General features: G+C 35.0%; 1 protein-coding gene across 1 annotated transcript; it reads right to left on the reverse strand.

The window, feature by feature from the left end:
* Positions 1 to 8528: 8528 nt before the first annotated feature.
* On the reverse strand, positions 8529 to 14074 carry LOC122755147 (40S ribosomal protein S25-like). The gene is made up of 3 exons (XM_044003496.1): positions 13684 to 14074; positions 10789 to 10879; positions 8529 to 8730 (listed from the first exon to the last, which is right to left on the reverse strand). Exons 1-3 carry the CDS (start codon positions 14072 to 14074, stop codon positions 8529 to 8531), a joined length of 684 nt encoding a protein of 227 aa, XP_043859431.1.
* Between the last annotated feature and the right edge of the window lie 11905 nt (positions 14075 to 25979).

The following is a 25979-nucleotide window of genomic DNA, read 5'->3' on the forward strand; positions in this document are numbered from 1 at the left end:
CTTTAGAAAGAGGAACTAACAAATAAAAGTATACTTCAATCTGTATTCAGAAACCATCAGTTCTTTCTCTGTTCATGGTTTGCATTTTTCATATATCCTTCTGATAGCAACCTGCTCATCATTTCTTTCACAATTACTATTACTAACTGTATTACCCTCCATCCTATTCCCTCCCCCTGATATTTACTCTATTTTCTATCTTCTTTCACCCTATCCCTCCACAAAAGTGTTTTGATTTTTACTGCCCCTGCCCCAATTTGCCCTCCCTTCCTTGGCCTCTCCCCCCTTATCCCTGTCTCCTCCCACTTTACCTCAGGGCAAAATATATGACTGTACCCACTTGAGAGTGTATGTTATTCCCCATTTGAGCCAATTTTGATGAGAATAATGCTCACTCACTCCCCCAATCCTTCCCCATCTTCCCCTCCACTCCATAAGTTTTTTTTCTTATTTCATTTATGTGAACTACTTTATCACATTCCACCTCTCCCTTTCCCTTTCTTCCAGTGCATTCCTCTTACCTCTTAAATTTATTTAAAGATGTCATCATGGGTCAGATGGGTAACACAGTGGACAAAGCACCAGCTCTGGACCCAGGAGGCCCTGAGCCCAAATCCAGCCCCAGATATAAGCCACCCCTCTTTGCCTGCCCCCCCCAAACAAGGATAAACAAAAAATAAATGCTTTATAGATACCATTCCTTTATATTCAATTCACACCTGTGGCCTCTAAGTATATTCCTTTCAGCTTCCCTAACAATGAGAAAGCTCTTATATGTTAGAAGTAACATCTTCCTATGTAGGAATGTAAACAGTTTAACCTTTTAACATCCCCCATGATTTCTTTTTCCTGTTTGCCTTTTTATGCTATTTTAGGGTCTTGCAATTGAAAATAAAAATTTTCTATTCCATTTAGGTCTTTTCATCACAAATGCCTGAAAGTCTTTTTACACTGAAGTGCCATTTTTTTACCCTGAAAGATTATACACAGTTTTGCTGGGTAGGTGATTTTTTTGTTGTAATCACAGTTCTTTTGTCCTCTCGAATATCATATTCTATAACCTCTGATTCTTTAAAGAAGAAGCTGCTAGATATTGAGTAATCCTGACTGTGACTCCACAGTATTTGAATTCCTTTTTTGTAGCTGCTTGCAATATTTTCTCCTTGACCTGGCATGTCTGGAATTTGACTATAATATTCCTGAAAATTTTCCTTTTGGGTCCTCTTTCTGGAGGTGATTGGTGGATTCTTTCAATTTCTATTTTACTTTCTGCTTCTAGAATATCAGGGCAATTTTCCCTGACGATTTCTTGGAAGCTATTATTTTGATCATGGTTTTCAGGTAGTCCAATGATTTTAAAATAATTTCTCCTGGATCTATTTTCCAGGTCAGCTGTTTTTCCAAGGAGATATTTCATATTGCCCTCTATTTATAAAAATTCATTTGAATTTACTTTACTGTGTCTTGATTTCTCATAACATCATTAGCTTCTATTTCCTATATCCTAATTCTTAAGCAATTGTTTTCTTCAGAGAGTTTGTGAACCTCCTTTTCCATTTGGCCAATTTGGCTTTTCAAGCTGTTGACTTTTTTTTTCATGACACTCCTGCATCATTCTCATTTTTCTTTCCATTTTCCCCTCTACCTCTCTTATTTTATCTTCCAAGTCATTTTTGAGTACTTTCATGGCCTAAGACAAATTCATATTTTTCTTGGAAGCTTTGAATGTCGGAGCTTCAACTTTGTTATCTTCTTCTCAGGGTGTATTTTGATCTAATTTGCCACCAAAGAACTTTTGATGGTCTGCTGCTTTCTCTGCTTGCTCATCTTGCCTGTCTATTTCATGGCTTTTAACTCCTACTTAACATGTAACACTGCTTCTAGGATGCACTGTCTGAATCTACAGTGGCTCCCAGGTGGTATGATTTAAGCTCATTCTCAGCCTGTCTGGCCTGTAAGTAACCATGGGCCTGCTTTCTCTTTAACATGGAAACAGAAATATGATTGAAATCTAATTTTCTATGGTTGGAAATTTGGTATGCCTGTTCCCCAACCCCACTGGGCTACTGCCACTGAAGTACACTACCTGAGTAACACCACAGCACTCCTGCCTCTGCTCCAGCAGAGACCCCTTAATATTTCTCCCCAACCAACTGCTAGACACCACCACCACCCCACACCTGATGGTGAACTGAGTTTCAGAAAAAGTTGCTGATGCTGAAGATTAAGAGGCTCTGGAGGCATGGCCTGCCTGGGACTGGATCTGTGCCATGTGCTGATCTCCTCTCTTACCCTCTACAGCAGATGGTCCTTGCCACTTATTTAAGCCATCTTTGACTAGAAAATAGTCTCACTCTGTTCCTTTATGGGTTTTGCTGCTCCAGGAGTTGTCTGATGGCATTGATTTTTGGAGGTATGTAGATTTGTTGGGAGCTCTGAGAGTCATAGCCTTTCTTCCATCATCTTGGTTCTGTGCCCCACCCCTTGCCCCAGGTGCCATTCTTGATTCACCACTCTCTTATCCTCCATACACAATTTGTTACCAAAGCCTCTCATTTTTCCCCTTTAAAGAACTCTAAAAAGTGCCCTTTTCTCCTGTGTCACTGCTACCACATGTTGCAGGCTCTTGTTACATCATTGAAATGGTCTGCTGGTTGGTCTGTCTGCAGCATCTCTCTCTCCCCACCATCTATTCCAGTACATCCCACATTCATCTGTCATTGATCTTTCTAAAATGCATCTCATCCCCACCTCTACTCAATAAACTCCAGTAGCTGCCTATTACCTTCAGGATTAAATAGAAAAACCTTGACATTCAAAGCCTTTTATAACTTTCCTCTCCCACTTTACTATTTTTTTCTTCTTCTTACTCTTTATACCACCTTATCCTTCCCACTTATTCTATGATATAGTGATGCTTGCTTCCTTTCTTTTTCTTGAAAGAAACACTCTGTTTCCTCATACTTCAAATTTCCACTGGCTATCTTTTATGTACAGAATGAACTCCGTATATCTCTGCCTCTTGGCTTCTCTGGCTTCCTTCAAATCTCAACTAAAATCTCAACTTCTATAGAAGTCCATCCCAATCCCCCTTAATTCTAATTGTCTATGCTGATTATCCTTAATTCATTTTATATATATAATCAATCCTCAACATTCAAGTGTTTAACTTTCATGATGTCAAGCATTCTTTTGATTTTACTAGTAACCTCATTTTCACTTTCCCAATAGCAACTGTGCACAATCATGGTTATGCACAATGGAAAAAGAAATGAGATGCATGATGTGTGCAAATTAGTGGAATGGCTGATATCCTACTAGGCACCTCACTGGTCTTGTTCACCTTACAATTTTAAAGAGCTCCATGTGCATTTGCTATATTTTCATTGTTTGTCAATCCCATCATCTATAGTAACCTCTGTGTTAAATGTCAACTCACCTCTGCTGTGCTTCCATACACTTGGACCCTTAATGATCTCATTTGGTTCAGGAAACAGATATTGCTAATGGATTATTTCAAGTTGGTTCATCCTTCAGGATCACCAATGGTATCCACAAGCAATAAAAAACAGAGTGTCAAAGGTAATGTTAAGCCATCCTCAGTTTTGGTGTTTTCCAGTTAGTGACTAAAGTACAAGCAAACTCTCCCTTGGTTTTCAGAAGGTGGCCAAGGTAGAATTGTTTACATCAATAAAGAACATAATATAATTTCCCCACACTGTCTTCTGCCACAGTTGGAAGGTAACATTCAGGTCAAAAATGTTTTAGTTTTAAGAATTTTATTTCCTATAATGTATTTATGGCACTATAGATTTCATGCATTTTGAAAAGTGAATATTGTCTGAAATCAATATTTTTTATTGAGATGTTTGCACAAATAGTTACAGAAGTCTAGGGAATTAATAGCAAGAAAATGTTATACATTTTCACAATTTTATTTTGTGTACTGCATTTTATGGGTTATTTCATGGTTACTGTGTTAGGAACAGTGTACATGATCAGAATTAATGTTTTGTTATAAAAATGTTATGAAGAAAAGTATATTTTTAGCAATCTTTAATAAAATATTACAGATTTTGGTGGTTGTGGAAACCTAAACTTTTATTTCTCATAGTTTCAAGGTATCGATATTTATTTTTGACTTTTGATTCATTTCCTAGAAATGTTACCTGTGGGTAAGTTGAGGATTGCCTGTAGCTTATTTGAACATAGTTCTTTGCATGTTGTCTCCCCCATTAGATTGTAAATTCCTTGAGAGTGGGGACCATCTTTTGCCTTTTTTTGTGTCTTTAGAAGTACATAGCAGTACATAGCAGATGCTCAGTAAATGTTTGTTGACTTACATATATTATGAGAAATGGACTAGGGGTAAAAAGACAAAAAAGAAAGAGTCATTGGATTCTAGGAGCTTATATTCTATTAGAGGAGATATAACTTACATAAAAAATAAATGAATAAACAGACAACTAACAGAATAAACAAGTATATAAATAAAATGTATGCGAGTAGGTGTGTATATATATGCATGCATATATGTTACATATAAGTTTCATGTATACTTATATGTAACCACTGTGAAAATATTTTGACTTACTAGCCTAATTTCAAGGCTAATCTGACTGGGGTGACTAATCTGGGACTTTTGACTAGCTGGCTAGGCTATCTGACTGCTGTTAATTTAATGTGGGCCACTTATAAAGTTCCATCACACTGCTCCACTCCCAAAATGATAAGCTAAAGATTAAGAAGCCTCTTAACTAAATAATCAAAGCAGAGTTTATTTATGAGATACTATTTAAAATTAAGAATACAGAGAAATAAAATGTACAACCTGACTGCATTGCCAGTTGGTCTCTTTCCACTGCATCTCAACCTTTTTTTTCTTTTAATATAATAGGGGCCTTAGCCACCTCTTGCCTTAGGGCACTCAGTCCTTTATTCTAACTTCGAGCCCCTTTCACTTTGTAAATACCCCTGCTTCTAACTTTCCTCTCCTTACTACCACCACTGAACCCCTGTGTTTCTCTCTCACCAACCTTCTGTCTGTCTGCTCCGTCAGTCTGCCCTTTGGCCTCTCTTTTCCCTGCTCCTAGTCCTTCTCGTCTTCTCCTGCATCCTTGTAGCGCCATCTCTATTCTGCCGTGCTCCAACCTTTCTAATCTCGTCAGCCGGCCGCTTGACCTCTTCTCCGCCTCATCTCGTCAGTCCAAACCCCTTGCTGTCTAACTCCCAGGTCTATATATATACCTTTTCTTCTCTCCACTCCAATCTCGGGGCTTCCTGTGCCCCCACAGACCAAGCTAATCCTCCAGCCCAGGCTGCGGCCGGTGGGGGGGGGGGGGGATGCGCTCCAGCCTCATGTGCCTCAGCACAGGCTATGCAGGATCTTTCAGATAGCTCTGCTCAGGTCAGAGGGAGCTGGAGGCTTTTTCCCCCCAGCTGTCTGACCTGGCGTCTTGTACAGCCCACGGCACTTTTTGGCTCAGCTGAAGCAGAGGGGGAGGGGCACCAGCACCTCCCACACAGAAGAGACCCTGAGGGCCTAAGGCTTTCTAATCTCAGCCTAAAGGTAGGGTCCCCAAATCAAAATAACTTTCCACACCACATAATTCATATGTATACTCATACATAGCCAGGCATAAACATGCATCCACACACATACACATATCTGTATTGTGTATATATGTATATATACAACTATGAAGTAAATAGACGGTAATGAGGAAGGGGATTAGCATCAGTATGGGTCAGAAAGGTCACTGTTGATCTAAGTACTGAAAGAAATGAGTTGAAACTGAGAAACAAATTCATTTCAAACATGGTGAACAACTTATACAAAGTTGTGGATATTGGAAAGAGTGTCAAAGAAGCCTAGTTTGACTTGACTGTAGAGTGTGGGAAGGGAGTAATGTATATTGAGGAACAAAAAATAGATTGGAGGAAGGTTTTGAAGAGCTTAAAAAGCCAAACATGAAAAGTTAGTGTATTTGCTCCTAAAGGCAATAAGGAGTCACTGGGTTTTCTTTAGCAGAACAGTGACATAGTTACTTCTGTGCTTTAGGATAAAACACTTTGCTAGCTAAGTGGGGCATGAATTGAAGGGAGAAGAGACTTCAGACAGGAAGATCAATTAGGAAGCTACTATAATAATCAAGATAATAAATGATATAAACCCAAACTAGTGTTATAGTCATGCAAGTAGGAAGAAAGGGACAAGTATAAAGGATGTTGGAGAGGTAAAATTGACAAGATTAAACAATAATCATATATATGGAACAAATTAAAATGAAGAATCAAGAATTAATCTTAGGGAGCAGTCTGAGGCCCAGAATGCTTAAATAATTTGCCAAAGACCATATAGGTTTTAATTAACAGAAAAAGGAATCAAACTCAGATCCTCTGGCACCAAATCTCATACTAAAAAGGATATGAAATATCCCAAAAAATTAGTTAATGTATTAGTAGCCTCCCCACCCCACAAAAATGTCATATGAGTCTTTTTTCTTCAGTCATTTTGGTTGTATCTGACTCTGTAACCCATTTAAAATTTTCTTGGCAAAGATTCTGAAGTGATTTGGCATTTCCTTCTTCAGCTCATCTTACAGATGAAAGAACTGAGGCAAACAGCATTAAGTAACTTGCTCAGGATTACACATGTACAGCCTAAGTACAGACTTGACTTTAGGTCTTCCTCACTCTGGCACTTTAACCACTTCATCACTTAGCCTCCATATCAGCCTAAGGTATTCATATGAGGGTAAACTATTAAACAGTTAGAGTACAAAGTTATTTTTGTAATTCCAACTATACACAATTTTAATCACTTTCATTGAGAGGGCTGATTTCTTCCTATGGTAGGATCCAGCTGTCTTTGGTTGACAAATTCAGGCTGCTTACCAATTGCATTATAACCAAGAGCAATGGAGACTTGAAAAGTGTTTACTTTGTTTTGTTTTATTCTTAATATGGTAAACTAAAATTGCACATAGCATTTTCTGAGATGCTATTCTTCATTATGAACTACATCAATAACAGATAATATATGTAGGGTTTTAGAAAGATAAGTTATGACATCTTAAAAAGGTCTTTCCTTTTCATGGTCATTTCTTGAGAACTTGCACAGCCTGAATATCAAGCCCTCAGAGAACATCTCTAAGGTATCTCTTTATAGCACCTGTCACATAAAGACTTGTAGACCATATGTTTCTCAAGCCTATGTTAATCACTCTGTAACTTATCCCATAACCCAGCTGGGGCATTATAGCACCTTTTAACAGCCTCTTACTGACATCACAGAGAAGGTTGCTCTGTTCTTGGCATGTTGGGCAGCCCAGAGAATACAATCTTCTCAGTGCATTCATCCCAGGGCAGGGTTGAGGTAGTTAAACTGATGTGATTTCCCAGAACTTACACTATCAGATACAATATTTGTGGTTCTAATTCCCAACAAGTCACAATGTAAATGTGCCAGGGTGAGTCAAATTAATTATGAAAATAAACATACTTAGGAAAACTGAAAATTGAAATTGGGTAACAGAATATTTATATTTAATAGAAGTGTCTGTGAATTATGCATTATCCACTAACATTATATGGAAGCATTCGCTTTCATTTTTTTAATGGAAATATGATGCTTAATGATCAGAAATCCTATCTGCAAAGTGTCTAATCATTATTTCTTTAGTGAATTAAGCCCGTTATAGTTTTATATACATCTGTTAGAAAGAGATCACTATATTTCCAAAGACTTGATGCAAATGAGCCTCATAGAAAACATCTTTCAATGATTTTACACAATTAATTAGTATAAAGAGAAAATATGGATACCTTTGATTATCAGATTTAAATCCAGAAGACTGATAATGGAAAACAAACAAAGAAAAGAGCACTATTTTTTTAAAGAGGTAGCAGAATATGGATGTGGAATTAGGTATATGTTATCAGACATGTTCAATTCTTTATTTTCTTAACTATCCTTTGTTTCTAGACAGGAATTTTTTGGGACAATAATCAGGAAATGATATGTATTTTAAAAAGGGAAAAAATCAGACTTTTTAAAGGAAAATTCGTATACCTTCAACATAAGCATTGTTAAAAGAATAACAAAAATCTAACTTGCTGACAACATGATACTGATGTCCTGTACAACCTACTTTTTTGCTCTCTTGTGTAATCTTATAACCCTTAAAAAAACACCTAAGAAACTATATTGGGATAGTCAGTTACTGCTCATTTCTAATCTATGAAAAGCTAACATGAAGCCAATATTTACTTTAAAAAATAGAAACTAGATTTACCATCTTGCCAACACCAAGCACAAAAACCAATGATATGAAACTCGTTTGTCTCTCTTGAACCAAATTCCCAGATAAAATTCTCCCTTTAGATGAGTTGCATGATGCCTGTGAACTATAAGAATGTTTTGATTTGTCTCTCTGTTAATTTGATTGAAGTCACTTCTATATTTAGGGAACATTTTCCATCACATTTTTGAATTGTATTATGCTACAGGAGTGCTTTCTGTTTCATCATGGAATTTTTTCAGATGTCTGAACCAAATCAAACTGATTGGGCTGAGCTTTATCTGTACATTCTATGTTTCTTTTCACTTTAAAGTTGGTGAGCATAAGAGCATTTACTTTAAAGCTGTTGCTTCCAGATACATCATCTCTCCGAACACCTAGAATTGGCTGAATTTTGAAAATATAATTTTCAATGGGGACCATGGACCTGAAAATGACAATTGTTTATAAGTCAGAAAGAAGAAAATTAACTAGGACAGTGACATATTTTAGAAAATGAATGAGATCTACCTTTTTGAGGTTCAAAGGAAGACAAGCTGTTATATGAGTATATTAAATAAATACTATAATTTGAGTAGATTTTATTAAGGTCCTATTTGAAAACACTATCTATTTAACTTTGTGAATGCAAGGATGAACATTTTCTCTAAACCATTCTTCTTTCAAGCTAGGTAATTGCATGGGGGAAAATGTAAATTTCTCAAACCCTTTAGCAATTAGATAATTTAATTATATGCCCCCTAATATTATTAAACATCCTTACAAAATAGCTTGGTTGACTATCTTTGGCAAGATTCAATTATGTATGATGTCCAATGCCTTAGTAATAGGAGTATGTAGGTACATATTATGAGTAGAAGAAGAAAATGCACTCATCTTCTTGCTCTGAGTTTGCCATTCTGTCTCAGTTTTTATTCTGTTAATTGTGGGTATTAATAAACAAAATTATGGTTGTTGAATGTGAATCAAAAGTATCATTCATAGTTTTCTCAAAGCTGTTCTTTGGGGCCATGTTTGCCCTTCATAATTTTTACAATTGTTTACATATTTATTGTTTTATAGTTGTTAATTTCTTTTCTATTGCTATAGTCATCATGTATATTGTTTTCTTGTCTCAGCTTACTTCAACTGTATGAGATCATGTCAATATTTCAATATTCATCTTATTTGTCATGCAAGTGGTGAAACAATAGTAGAGAAGAGGATGCACCTTTCTTATCACCACCAGCAACAACTGCTGATCAACTGCCACCAACAAGAAGAGAGGCGAAGAAGCCCTGAAAGTGGCAAAGCTCAGGGCACCATTCCTGTTTCTAGCTCAGCCTTAAATATACATCATATAGGGAAGCAACAGCTGTGGAGAAGAAGCCATCCAACCCACCAACTCTCCACTCATTAGCACAGACAAGGCAGGCAAGCCTCCTTAGCTGAAGCAGCAAGACACTATGAGGGAGAGATAGGAGAAATAATATTCTCAGAAGGTCAAACCATTGCTACAACTTCACCAATATCTCCCATCAGACCCTGATGGAGGTAGACCCCTCCAAACCACCAGATCTACATCCAGCCTAGACTCCATAGTCATCAATGAGTGGAGAAATCATTTTGTTTTGTTTTGTTTTTGGTGGGCCAATAAGGGTTAGATTACTTGCCCAGGGTCACACAGCTAGTAACTGTCAAGTATCTGAGGCTGGATTTGAACTCAGGTTCTCCTGAATCCAGAGCCAGTGCTTTATCCACTATACCATCTAGCTGCCCATGAGAAATCATTTTGAAGAGGGCCTACCTTCTCCATCACCACCAGCAACAACTGCTGAAGAAATGCCACCAATAGGCAAATTGACAAAATAACCTATGTAGGAAATAATCCTTCCCTCCCTGCCCCAAGATTATCTTTCCTGCTTCTACTCCAACCCCCATAGACATCATCTGGAGAAGCATCTGCTGCTGCAGTCTCCACCAACTGTCAAATGACTGCCATAAACAAAGCAGGCAAGCCAGTCTCGCTGAAGCAGCAAAATACCCTTATGGAGAGACAGGAGGTAGCATTGCCAGTTAAGTCAAATTACCACCAATACTTTGATAACTATCTTTCTACAGATTCCTGGGAATATCTCAAGACATTTAACTCATGAGTCTAGGGAATAAATAACATGAAATGATGACTTCAAAGAAGAAGCATTAACATCCTAAGGATCTTTAACATCCTAAGGATAGTAGAATGTTCCCATGCAATTTTCTGCTGAAACCTTCCATATTTATTGTCTTCCTGATGAGAATATGAGCTCCTTGAGGACAGAGACTGTTTTACTTTTACATTTCTATTTGTATCTCTAGTACTTAGAACAGTGTGTTGCATATAATAAGTTTTTAATAAATGCTTCATTCATTCATACAACACAATAATATTCCATTATATTTATTAAGTACAAATTATTTAGCCATTTGTTCCCTGATTATTTGGGATCTATTTTGTTTCTATTACTTTGATACCAGAAAAGGTGCTGCATTTGTAGACCCCTTACTATAACAGTCCCTGTCATTGACAATGGAAAAGGGAGTACTGCCATCATTGCCTATGGAAATAAGATTAAACACTTCATGGCCTCAGATTGTCAGATAAGTTAAGATTTTGCTTTGGTTTTCTAAAACATGAATTTATTGGAAACTCAATATGTCTCTTCACATTTGAAATATTTTCATTGACTAACAGTATCCTGAACAACCATCCTTGCATCCATCCATTCCATGAGTTATAAGATCATAGATCTCCATTTGGAAAATAATGGCCATTCAATCCGTCCCCTGAATTTATAGATGAGGAAACTGAAGTCTAGAGAGGTTACATAGAAATTTTAGAGCCAAGATTTTGACTCAATTCCACTGACTCCAAGTTTGTGTGCTTTCCCTGTAGCACATGATAAGTAAATCATGTAAAAATGTTTCCTATATGCTGGATTCTGCATTACATTTTACAACTGTCATCTCATTTTATCCTCACAACAGCCATGGGAAGGAAGTACTACTATCATCTCCATTTTATAGATGAGAGAACTGAGGTAGAGTCACTTGCCCAGGGTCACACAGCTAATAAGCATTTGTGTTCATATTTGAACTAATGTCATCTCTTCTTGACTCCAGGCCCAGAGCTTTATCACTGCATCACCTAGCTTTCTATATACATGGTAAAGGATTGTCACTTGTGTAGAGAAAGCATCTAGCATATCTTGTTGTGAGAGAAACAGGAAGGGGAAAGGGAAAGCAATTCAAATATAAATAGCTCTTCTCATATTAAACATTGATCTTTGACTCTTTAACAGTAATGGTTGTGTGAGGCAACTTGTATTATATTAAGACTTGTGCAAATATTTTATTTCAAAAACAAATTAACTGACTGATATGAAATCTTTTTTCCATCCTTCTTATGTCTTTTATTTATTTTAATTTAATTTTATTTAGAATTTAATTTCCCAAATCACAGGTAAAAACAATTTTTATATCAATTTTTTAAAACTTTGTATTCCAAATTCTCTTCCTCCCATCTTCCCAACCCTCTCCTTAAGAACTCATGAAATTCAATATAAGTTATACATGTGTAGTCACAGAAAACATTTCCCCATTAGCCAGGTTGTGTAAGAAAACAGACAAAGACAAAATTTCAGATAAAGGAACTAACCAAAATCTTATGCTTCAATCTGTATTCAGATACCAAGAGTTCTTTCTCTGTAGATAGATTATATTTTTATTACGTCCTTCAAAGGTGTCTTGGATCATTGTATTGCTGAAAATAACTAAGTCATTCACAGCAGATCATCTTACAGTATTGCTGGTATTTTGGAAACAGTACATTTTACTTTGCTCATGTAAGTCTTTCCAAGTTTTTCTGATAGCATCCTGCTCATCATTTTTTATAGTAAACTACATTTATATATTATTTTAAAGAGAGATTTCCTTACAATAAACCCATGAGTTTGATTATTGCAACAACAGTAATAGATAACATTTATATAGTACCTTATACCTGACAAAGAATTTTCTTCACAATAGCCCAGCAAAGTAAGTACTATTCAATCAATCCTCATCAATCAATTCTCATCTTTATCCAATCATCATCCATCCATCCATTCATCAATCAATCAATCAATTCATTCACTCAGTCAAACATTGTCTTAATCATGATCATTTTATATTGCTCTTGCCTCTGCTTCACAATTTCTTTCATAGTTACTATTTCTAACTGTGATTCTCTCCATCCTATTCTGTCCCCATAATATTTACTCTATTTTTGATCTTCTTTCACCCTATCCCTCCTCAAGTGTTTTGCTTCTGACTCCTCCCTCCCCAAACCTGCCCTCCCTTCTTTCACCCAACCCCCCTTATCCCTTCCCCTCCAACTTCCCTGAAGAGTTAGATAGATTACTCTGCCCAAATGAGAGTGTATGTTATTCCCTCTTTGAGCCAATTCTAATTAGAGTAAGGCTCACTCACTCCCCCATACTTCCCCCACCTTACCCTCCAGTGTATAAACTTTTTCTTGCTTCTTTTATGTAAGATACTTTGCCAAATTCCACCTCTTCCTTTCCCTTTCTCCCAGTGCATTCCTCTCTAACCCCTTAATTTTTTTTAAAGATACCATTCCTTCATATTCAACTCACACCTGTGCCCTCTGTCTAAATATACTCCATCCACCTCCCCTAATAATCAGAAAGGTTTTATGAGTTACAAGTATCATCTTCTCATTTAGGAATGCAAAAAGTTTAATCTTTTGACATCCCTTATGATTTATTTTTCCTGTTTACCTTTTAATGCTTCTCTAAGTCTTGTATTTGAAAGTCACATTTTCCATTCAGCTTAGGTCTTTTCATCATGAATGCCTAGAAGTCCTGTCTTTCATTGAATACCCGTTTTTCCCCTGGAAGATTATCACATACTAGGTACGTGATTCCTGGTTATTATCCCAGTTCCACTGCCCTCTGGAATATCATATTCCAGGCTCTCCAATCCCTTAATAAAGAAGCTACTAGATCTTGTATTATCCTGACCATGGCTCCGCCATACTTGAATTGTTTCTTTCTGGCTGCTTGCAATATTTTCTCCTTGACCTGGAAGTTCTGGAATTTGTCTATAATATTCCTGGAAGTTTTCATTTTGGAATCTCTTTCAGGAGGTGATCAGTGGATTCTTTCAATTTCTATTTTACATTCTGCTTTTAGAATATCAGGGTAACTTTTCCTGACAATTTCTTAGAAGATGTCTAGGCTCTTTTTTATTATGGCTTTCAGGTAGTCCAATAATTTTCAAATTATCTCTCCTGGATCTATTTTTGACTACTATTAAATCTTTTTTTTTAAGTCCAATAAGTTTCTTTTTGAAAATGTACACAAAAATGTTAAACCATTCCATGCATCTTCAGCAGCTGGAGCATCTCCATCCTTGGTTTTCATAGTATATATCAATTGTGCTCTGTGTTTGGAAACCAGCTTAATCAGACATTTACTAAGCAATTCTTGGAAGGCTGCCTGGGCTAGAGAACCCCAAATCTTGAATCTTTCTGAGACCACTGCCAGGGTAATAAGTTTATAGTTGGGGACCTCCTTGCAGAGTTTGTCATATGTTGCTTTATCAAACCGAACCAGATTGTTGAGCTTGTCTTGCACTTTTCCCTTGGACCACTTCTTCTTAGCTTTGCCCCTAGACTTGTTCACGGGGTCCTTGTCCTTCTTGACTGACTTGCCGGCATCTTTCTTCTTCTTATCATCCTTGGGTGGCATGGTGATGCTCCAGAAACTCCTGCTGCTGCCGCCTCCAAGGTAAGATATTGGACAGAAAGCTATTAAATCTTAATAGATCTTATTAGACCAAGAGTTCTTGAAGTTCTTAAGCATTAGAACCTTTACTAATTGCTTTAAGCACTTTCAGTTTCCCTGTAAAATTATTTCATTCACTTTATTCACAATTATATTTTTTTCTTGAATTCAGAACTATGATTTGTTTGACACCTAATACATGAGGACAAAATTTTTGCAGCTTGAAGAACTATACTGGAGCAGAAGAAATGGTTCCCAGACATATTATCAAAAGACTTCTTTCACTACATACTACATCCAAATTTGTCTGTTCCCCATGCTCCTCACAAAACTTAGGATTTGTGGGGACAATAGTGGGGAGAAACCAAGCTCCAACATTTTAATTTTGGGAAACTGGAAATAAAACACACAAAACACTGGACCATTTAATTCCTGGCTTCAACACTAGCTGTACAACCCTGGACTGGTCATTTGACCTATTTGAACTTCAATTTCTTCACTTTGGAAAATGGGGATAATGTAATATGTACATATTACAATGTGCCTATGTAATGTGGAGATAATACTATTTAATCTACCTGTCTCTGAGAAATTTAGGAGAAAGCACTAAGAAAATGGAAAAATATTATTATTGTGGTAATTCACATGGTTATTATTATTAGTCTCAGTAGTTGTTTAGCACAAAGTTATTTTATTTGGAACAATTCCTATAATGATTGACCTTCTGCTTATGGGGAAAATTATTCTGATGTCAAAAAGAATAATGTTAATGTCAGTGTTCTCTCTGACACGAGTTTTCTTTTTTCTGTTCATTCTCCTTTCTAAAACTACAGTGCATAAATTTAGAAACATAACAACACAACATAATTAGTGTTTAGTGATTTTCAGTTCTACTGCATTAAAAAATTAAATGCCTATTGTTTGCATTGCATTACACTAGTTACTGGGGGTAGAAACATGAAGATTATGTGGTCCCACATATTTTTATATGACCAGTACGTTAATTAATTTTGTTTGATTACATATTTTTAGCAGAATTCTTTTTGTCTTTTTTTATCAGTGAGAGGAATGGGAGAGAGAAAAATAAATGCTTGTTATTTGAAAAATTTATATTTAATTTTAGAAAGTTTATTTTTAAAAAAGATGACATACCATTTACCCTCAAGGATCACTCCCAAATCACTATGGCAGAGACAAACAAACTGACAGAGATAGAGAATATATATTAAGTGCTTGCTATTTGCCAGACACTGCCCTCAGTGATAAGGATCAAAGTTCAAGCAAGCAAAAGTATCCCTTCCTTCAAGGAGTTTATATTTTAATGGGGGAATACAACACTAGACCTGGGGCATGGTGTAAAATTGAGGGAATAGAATTGTATTTTAGGTTTGTAAAAGTTCAGAACTTATAATTTTATTAGTGTAGGTCATTCTAAAAAAATGCTAAGACCAATTATTTTTCAACTAAAGTCTTAGAAAGCTGTGGGGGGCCCTAAATATTTATTAGAATTGAACTTGTTTATCCCATAACCAGCATGTGCAAGAGAATCCTGTTTGTCTTCCTCTAAGACCAGATCTCTATCCTATACTACTTGATGCCTCTCATTAATAATTTATATTATGTAATATGTGAGCTTCAAAAATCTTGTGGATTTGTGATATCAATATGAGTACCCTTTCAACCAGTGTACTTCCCTTCCATACTGTCTTTTGCAAAGTGATTCTTAGTTGTGTTCTTCAATAAATACTCAAGAGAAGATTTATGCACAATGTAAAGTAATTACTTTGTCTACACTTGAGAGGAATTGTCTTGTTCATCTCTTAATCCTCACATCCAACCTCCAATTGGGGTCATAAATACTTTTGATGGTACCTTTTGAGCTATATCTTTCATGTAATTATTGGAAATGTTTTGGATTACTAACTTCAGACATTTTTATCTCTCAATTATTTTTGGAGAAGAGTCACTCAAAATTTTAATTATTCAGCCCTACAAGTGTTGTATGATTTGTAACCATAAAAAATCACTGGTACTGGTAAAAGTTTGGATTTTTGTAGCAGTGCAATCCTTAATTATTGAAATGGTTCTCAGGATCATTGAAAGGTAAGCAAAATTTATCAAATGCGACTGAGGCTCCATTTCCCATTATATTTCATTATGGGCCTAGCTCATTGACTACCTATAGTGCCCATCCAAGATTTATATAATAATTCAAATAGGTATGCATGCATGATATGCCATAACCTGAGGAATTGTCTTCATCCATTTATTTTTTCATGTATACAATGCTTAGTTGATCATTTTTAATGGTTGAGAATATCATTGAGGGGTTCCTGTAGTATTTTCACAATTGATATGCTCAGTCCAGTGCCATCCAGAAAAAAAGGATCACCTGGAGAATTTATTTATTTATATGAGATTATTCCTTTATTTGAATTTTGTGCAGGGCATCTTCTGTGAAACAGAGATATAATTATGACTCTATGCCTAATTTGTTAGTAATAATCAAAAGATTATTAAAATATATTTCCATTGCTTTATCTATCAAGGAATTCTATATTATCTTAACATAGAAGTGAGATTTTAAAAAAAACTATGAAGGCTGATCATGTTCATTGTTCTAACAAGTGAAATTTTTTTTTGCAATTGGCAAACAAAGAATGTCTCAGGTTTATTGGTTTCTGCTTTTTTGAGTTAGTTTGTCGTTGTTCAATCACTTCAGTTGTGTCCAACTCTTCATGAACCAATTTGGGGTTTTCTTGGCAAAGACTCTAAAATAGCTTGCCATTTCCTTCTCCAGCTCATTATTATGTTATCATAAATATATTATATGCATTTGGAAAAAAGAATCTGTGAAAACTTTCATTTCCCATTTTTGTATTTTCATCAATGATACATTTTAAATTTAATAATTTTCATAATGATTTTATATAGATATATTTGGAAGGCTGTCTGAGTGATTTTTTCTTGGCTACTACAAACTTAATCATATAGAAACATTAAACTAGAAATCATGAAACAAGCAAAATAAGAAAACAATAAAAAAAGGTAAATTTTGTGATTTTAATTGGGAAGCAAGGTCACAGGAGGACTGGTAGTAGAAGAATGACATTTGATTGCTGCAAATGAGACAAGTATAAGGTATTTTAAACAAATTGGAGCAAAAATGTAATATAACAATATTTAATAGAAATACTAACTTAACAATCATAACCTTGAATGTTAATGGATTAAATTCTCCATATTATTTTCAACATTTCATGGAAACTAGACAAAAGTTGATTGTATGGGGCAGCTTGGTGGCACAGTGGATGGAGCACCGTCATTGAAGTGTGGAAGACCTGAGTTCAAATCTGGCCTCAGACACTTGATATTTACTAGCTATGTGAAGTTGGGCAAGTCACTTAACCCCAATTACCTCACCAAAAAAGAAATGTTGACTATACTCGAACATAAATTACCCTGAAATGAATGGCAAAAAGATAAAAATAAGCACTAGAGAATATAATTTAATAATTTATAGAATCACAAATGTATACCTCTAAGGGAAACTAGAAGTAATTTAATCTCACCCTTATTTTACAGATGACAAAACCAAGGGCCAGTTTAAGTGAAATGTCCATGAGCACACAAGTTGCAGGTTTCTGAGACAGAATTTGAACACAGTTTTTCACTATTGCAAGTAATAAGGGAAGTTTATTTTTAAAAAATCAGAACTAAATTAAAACACAATAAAATAATGATTTGTTCAATGAAAAAATCATAGGAACAATAAAAATTACTTGACAATGCTGAAACTTATAAAGCAATAGGAATTGGGGAAAAGTAGCCAATGAGTACCTAGAGAAAAATTTAAATTTCTGAATACTTATGTTGACAAAATTGAAAAATGTAACACTCAATGGAAAAAGAATAATCAATGAAGCAACAGTTATAAATAGGCTTAATTCATGTCTGAAACTTGTTTGTTCAGTTTTTATCTTGGGATGAAATGATGTACTTGTAGTCCATTTAATGTTTAATAAAAGGAGGTTTATTTAATCATTTCATTGAAAGTATATTCATAGTTTCTTCAGAATACTCCATTCATTTCAAAAGAATAGTGATGGAAAGATCACTCCTTCATATAAATAAAAATGGTTTTTCCCCCTAAAGCTAACAGTTAATATTACTTTCAGTGAAGACATATTAGAAGCTTCCCTAAAAAAGTTAAAGGTGAATTAAACACTGTATAACCACTATTTTTGATATTATTTAACAGAATACTATAAATGTGATCCATAGATAAAAGAAAATATTGCAGTAAGAACAAAGAAGGAAAAGGAAACTATAGCAAAGAATTTATATTAAAATAAGAAATTTAACAAAAATGTTGAGTGAAGATAACATCTTCAGTAAAGCAGCAGACTTTGAACGTGATCTTCAAAAATAATATGAATTTCTGAAAACTTGTAACAAAAAGCAAGAGGAAAACACAGAAAAAGTTCAATTGAAAATGATAAAATGAATTAAATACCTGGGAGTTAACCAGTACAATACACATAGGACTTATATAAATACATTAATAAAATATATTTTATAAGAAATTAATGGAGAAACCCCCCCTGAAAAATTGCATAGTTATTCAATATTTATGACTGAAATATGCAAAGAGAATTTTAAAAATGATATTACTCCCCACACAGAAGTATATATTGAGTGCTGTATCCTAAAAGGAAGAGGAGGGGGTTATTTATTAATTTGGAAAAATTACAAATACAAAATAAAAGCCTCACTAATATTAAATAAAACTAATTTAAAATGTATGAGAGAATAGGAGTTTATATTACAAGGTAACAAACTATATTGCAAAGCAGTGACTAACAGAACTATCTAGTACAATCTACAAAATAGAAAAGTAGATCAGTTGAATAAATTAGCTAGGAAAAATGTAGAAAAGAGCCATATATATGAAAATATTCATGGCAGCATTATTTGTGATAACAAAAAAGCTGGAAAGAAAATATATTCCTAACAATTGGGGAATTTTCTGAACAGACTGTGGCATATGAATAAGTAATGATAGATATGAAGAATGCATAGAAACATGGCAAGATGTATATGAAATATGCAGAAAGAAGAGACCAAAGCCAAATGAACATGATACATAATGACCACAATAAAGTAAATAAAGACAACAAGAGAAAAAACAACAATAAAAAGTCCCCAAGTAAAACACAATGGAGAATATTTATATCATACTATCAGTCAGATTCAGAATCATTGTATTAGGTGGTTTGGCTTAATATTTGAATAAATTTACTTTTATTTATTTATTTTTTTGGTGGGCTAATTCTTGGAGCTGGTTGAAAAGATTCAATTATCTAAAAATAAAATACTTTAAACTAATGAAGTAATTTTTAAATGTCTAGAAATGAAGTTGTTGGCATAAGGGTAGAGAGCCACTAATGTTTTCACAGTTGACTTTTTTGGTAATAATATGGATTATGGTTTTTAATAAGAATTTTTCTTCCTTGTTAAATCTGTAAGTACTTAGAAAATTATATTGTCTTAATCCCATGTTGATTTTGTGAATATTTGGTGAGGTCCTGTTATTTTTACCAACTTCATTTGTTTAAGTGCCATTTCTATTTCCTCATTTCTTCCTATAGCTTATCAAATATGGGATGCTAGAACTGTGACTAAAATGTCACAGTTACACTAGCATAAATAATGAAGATACATTACTGACATCCAAACTTTTCAAATCATTCATTCCTATTAGTAATTTGGTGGGTATACACTGAAAGTATATGTCTGTGCAATATGGGTATGCACATATACATATGCATTTGTATAATTGTAGCATTTATTACTAGTATATACTCTGGTATGATGTGGTACTAGTATGTATAAACATATTCATATCAGAATATGCAAATAGGAATTTTTAAAGATTAAAAATAAAAGAAACAATATTTTATTATGTTTTTAATAGCATCTACATCTGAGGGTTCTTTTGTAAAATGTGATTAGCACAGAGCCTGGAATAGAGTAAGAGTTATAAAAATGTTTATCCTTTTCCCTTCTTTATTAATGGCACAGAACCTTTTCTTGCTCACTATTTTTTTAGGGGGAATGTATGTATGTGTGTGTGCATACAGTATAATTGAATAGGCTTAATTATTTTTTAAAAATCTTGATATAAACACTTTGCAATGTAGCAATTTCACCATCAGGTTGTATGTTCATTCCTGAGAAGCCTGAGTAGAAATTGGAGGGGGCTTTCAGACAATATTCTCTGACTTTGGTAGCTATAGATCTCTGTCAGGTCATTGGTGACACCTCCATTCTACCAAGATTCAATGGTTTCTTTTGTCTTAGATTTTTGTCTTTGACTTAAAAAAAAATTCTTAGAATAATCTTCAATCATACATATACTCAGCCCCTCCACACATATACTCCCTCACATATTTTATTATTACTATTTTTTGAGTAAACATCTTTCACGTGTACAGTTTACATGGCTGTGGGGAAATGTATTAGTTGACAAAAACACCAAATGCTCCTTAGACTCCTACTTGTCTTATGACCTTATTCATTCTTACTTTGGGCTCTATGGCAACCAAGTAGTATGTTCTGATATTTGACATGTCTCTTATCAAATCATAAGATTATATATAGTAAGTAATAGTTTTATTTTTCTTTGGTAATATGTATATTTCTGATTCCTCTAATGTCTTATTGTTATAGCTCCCTTCCTTTTACTGGTAGCTGTCAGAATATGTATGTCATATGTGAGCTAGATAGAGCCTAGATAGTTAACAGTAGATAGAGCCTCAGAGAGAGGAAAAGCTGAGTTCAAGGACTGCTTCAATGCTTATGAGCTGTGACTTATCCACATCACTTAAATCTTTATCTATTTCAGTTTCCTTGACTATAAAATGTGACTAAAATAGCATAAAACTTCCAAGACTATTGTGAGGATTAAATGAGAAAATATTTGTAAGGTATTTAGTACAGTGACTACCACAAAGTACACCACTGAATACTTTTCTATTTATTCAAAATCTTTATGAGTGACAACCATGGCATAATCAAAAATTTATTATGGAACAAAGTAGGCTTTTGGAAATGATAGCAAACAATGAATCATATTTTTACCATCACATTATTGACTGCAAATTTAAGGAATATAAGATCCCATTGTGTTTACTGTTAGTTGACTTCAAGGAAGCAATCAAGTGGGTAGAACAAAATGCTGCTTTACTGGATTAATAAGTTATCTTCCATCTATATATCATGATCTTTCAATATTCCTTGGAAGAGGTAACAAGAGAAATTACCCTGGTCAACAAACCTCTCATAATAAACTTTAATAAAGGCATAAATTAGGTAAATACATTGTCCCCTAAAAGTTTTCACTTTTATTATGGAGAAGTTGAAATAAAGAGACCAAATCCAGGAATGATTTCTTGTGGATGGTGAAGTACTTTAAATATTCCTATTTAAGGATTACATATGTTGACTAGAACTTCCTGGAAGAGATCCCTAAGAAAACAAAAGATTTTGGGCTGTCTATCCACACAAGAAAGAACAAATGAATAAAGAATTTCTATTACCAAGATTCCAACATATATCCATAGAGACCTCTATATAATCCTTGGACAATAGTATATATGTGTGGGGTAGACAATATGGATGGACAGAAAACTGTGCCAATCATTGAAAAGAAAGATGAAAGTAGGCTCAATCACTTTTGGAAAATTGAAAAACATTTTCCTGAACCCAATATTTCCATAAGAGCAAAGTCCTATCTCTAATAGAAATATTTTACCAGTGATGAATGTAGTGAGATCTTTAAAATCCACAGAAGTAAATATAATACAGAGAGCAATGAAATGACATTTTATATGTATGAGAAAGCTATGATATAGAACCAAAAAGGGACTGTGAATAGCAGGATTAAAGGATGCCATTAAAGAATTTCATGACAGAAAGAAAAATCATATGGTTAAAGTGAAGGACAAGTGGAAGGAAAAAGTGCTCCATCACTACTTTTATTATATATACAGAAAAGGAGAAGGCCTCTAGTACATTGGGACAACTTCCTAATTAGAAGAACAATGATGAGAGTTGAGCAGGATAGGCAGGAATTAATTTGTTGCAGTCAGCATCACTGGAGGGAATTCCCAATTTAATGAGGTCACAAAAATATTTGTTTTATTTTGTGATATTAGGTAGAGAATATGCATTTGCTTTATTCCTCTCCTAATTGAGAAACATAAAATGTTTCTTGATTGAAAATAATACTAGCACTTGGTTTTGAGTATATAAATTCAAGATAATCCTTTCATGCCTAGGTTTTTTTAGAGTTTTTAATACAAATTAGTGACATATTATGTTGCAGAAATTTCTGGATTCTTTGGGTTTTAAATTGTTGTTTATAAAAATAAACATTCTATTTTTTGCTCCTAATGTCAACACATATGTGAATTTTCAAAATAAATCACAGTGACTGACTGATTGATTGATATTGATACATTGCTTTGGGAACCTATGACAAGTTTTTTTTTTAATTCCATTGAGACTAATTAGTTAAATTGTCTATAGTCTACATATTGTTGTATAAATGTACTTTAACCTACCACTGTATTTCCTATAGTTCTATATTTCTGCTTATAGGCTCAAAAAAAACCCCTCCAAATAATGCTATAGAACAATTCCTGGAGTAGTAAAACCCACAAAAGAACTGCTAAGGTCATTTTCCAACCAAAGATAGTTTAGAGGTATGGCAGGAGGTGGTTGCTGTGCCAAGTCAGGAGTGGAACCCAACCAAACAGTCAAGCTGACACAGATTAAGGCCCAGACAGGCCAAGCCAGGGAAAGAGATCTCCAGAACCTCTAAATCAGGAATCTCTCATGGTACTGAGGCAAAAGTTGGGTTTTCACCCCTGCTGGGAACCATGAAGTAGGCTTGAGTAGCAATGGCCCAGGTGGTGAAGGGCTCTGGCTTATCAGACCTAAGAACCACAGCGCACAAAGTTTTGTTCTCTGGTAAATTAGCAAGTTGGCCTGGGGTTCTCTACAGACGAGGGAACAGGCCAGGTGAGTGAAGAACCCGCCCCTTCTTAAATCTTACCACCTGGGACCCCCTAAAGCTTGAGACAGTGAAGCTTTGAAACAGTGCCCCACTTTAAGGAGCTAAAAGTCAAGTAAAAGAAAGGTAAAATGAGCAGATAGGGAAAAGTGAGGGCCATAGAAAGTTTCTTTAGTGACAAGGAAGATCAAGGTGTACCTTCAGAATAGGGTAACAATGTCAGGGTTCCTACATCCAAAGCTTCCAAGAAAAATGTGAATTTGTCTCAGACCATAAGAGTTGCTCAAAAAGAACTTTGACCAAGTCATTCCCCAATTGAGCAATGGTCAAAGGATATGAACAGGCAGTTTTCTGATGAAGAAACCAAAGCTATCTATTCCCATATGAAAAAATGGTCTAAATCTCTAATGATTAGAGAGATGCAAATTAAAACAACTCTGAGGTACCACCTGACACCTATCAGATTGGCTAAAATGACAAAAAAGGAAAATTATAAATGTTGGAGAAGCTGTGGGAAAATTGGAACACTAATCCATTGTTGGTGGAGCTGTGAACTGATCCAACCATTCTGGAGAGCAATTTGGAATTATACCCAAAGGGCGATAAAGCTGTGCATACCCTTTGACCCAGCAATACCACTTTTGGGTCTTTTTCCCAAAGAGATCATGGAAGGGGGAAAGGGACCCACATGTACAAAAATATTTATAGCTGCTCTTTACGTGGTGGCAAGGAATTAGAACTTGAGGGGATGCCCATCAATTGGGGAATGGCTGGACAAGTTGTGGTATATGAATACAATGGAATACTATTGTGCTATAAGAAATGATGAGCAGGAGGAGTTCAGAGAAACCTGGAGGGTCTTGCGTGGGCTGATGATGAGTGAAATGAGCAGAACTAGAAGAACATTGTACACAGTAACATCAACATTGTATGTTGATCTACTGTGATGGACTATATTCTTCTCACCAATGCAATGGCACAGAAGAGTTGCAGGGAACTTGTGATGGAAGAGGATCTCCAAATCCAGGAAAAAAAAAAAAAGAACTGCGGAGTATAGATGCTAAATGAATCATACTATTTCTTTTGTTTTTGATGCTGTTGTTTTTTTTTCTATTTTGAGGTTTTCCATCATTGCTCTGATTTTTTTCTCTTATAACATGACTAATGCAGTAATAGGATTAATCTTATTATGTGTGTGTGTGTATATATATATATATATATATATAACCTATATCAGATTACCTGCTGTCCAGGGGAAGGAGGGAAAAAAATCTGAAATTGTATCTTTACATGTAATGGAAAAAAAAAACAAAATACTTTATTAATTAAAAAAAAAGAACTTTGAATATAAAGTAAGAGAGGTAGAGGAAAAAATGGAAAGAGAAATGAGAGTGATGCAGGAGGATCATGAAAAAGAAAGTAAAAAGCTTGAAAAGCCAAATAGACCAAATGGAAAAGGAGGTACAAAAGTTATCTGAAGAAAATCATTGCTAAAAATGAGGAGTGAGCAAATAAAAACTAATGATTTTATGAGAAATCAAGACACAATAAAACAAATCCAAATGAATAAAAAATAGAAGGCAATGTGAAATATCTCATTGAAAAAACAGCTAACATTGAAAATAGGTACAGGAGAGACAATTAGAAAATTATTGGACTAACTGAAAGCCATGATCAAGGAAAAAACTTAGACATCATCTTCCAGGAAATTGTCAGGGAAAATTGTCCGGATATTTTAGAAGCAGAAGGTAAAATAGAAATTGAAAGAATCCACCAATCACCTCCTGAAAGAGATCCCAAAAGGAAAACTTCTGGGAATATTATAGCAAAATTCCAGAGATCCCAGGTCAAGAAGAAAATACTGCAAGCTATGAAAAAGAAACCATTGAAGTTCTGTGGAGCCACAGTCAGGAGAACACAAGATCCAGCAGCATCTACATTAAAGGATTTGAGGGCATGGAATATAATATTCCAGGGGGCAAAGGAATTGGGATTACAAGCAAGAATTACTTACCAAGCAAAACTAAGTTATAATCTTTCAGGGAAAAAAAATGGGAGTTCAATAACAAAGAGGACTTTCAGGTATTTGTGATGAAAAGACCTCAACTGAATAGAAAACTTGACTTTCAAGTATGATACCCCAGCAGAGCACAAAAATGTAAACAGGAAAAAGAAAGTAAGAGGAATGTTAAAAATGTTAAACTGTTTAAATTCCTACATGGGAAAAATGATACTTCTAACTCAAAAGAACTTTCTCAGTATTAGGGCAGATGATAGAAATAAATCTAGATAGAAGGCACAGGTGGGAAGTGATTATGAAGGGATGATATCAGTAAATCATTTATTTTATTTTTTATCTTTTTTTGTGGGGTAGTTGGAGTTAGGTGTCACACAGTGGGTGAGGGTCTTGTGTCTTTGGCCAGATTTGGGCTCGGGTCCTCCTGGGTCCAGGATGGGTGCTTTGTCCACTGTGTCACATAGCTACCCCATGATAACATCTTTAGGGTACAATTGAGGGTGAGAAGAATGCACTTGGGGAGGGGCAAGGGGAGAGGTAGAATGGTGTCAAGTCCTACATGAAAGAAAGAGGAGTGGGGGGACAGATGGGTAAGGAGCAAGGCAGTAAATGAACCTCAAACTCATGAGAATAGGGTCAAAGACATTAATCTCATCAGATTTGGTTTAAGGAGGGATTAAGATACACACCCAATTGGGTGGAGTAATCTATATAAACTGGGCAGTAAATGAGCCTTATCCTCATAAGAATTGGCTCAAGGACAAAATAATATA

Source organism: Dromiciops gliroides, chromosome 4 (genome assembly GCF_019393635.1).
Source record: "Dromiciops gliroides isolate mDroGli1 chromosome 4, mDroGli1.pri, whole genome shotgun sequence".
Taxonomy (NCBI): Eukaryota; Metazoa; Chordata; class Mammalia; order Microbiotheria; family Microbiotheriidae; genus Dromiciops; species Dromiciops gliroides.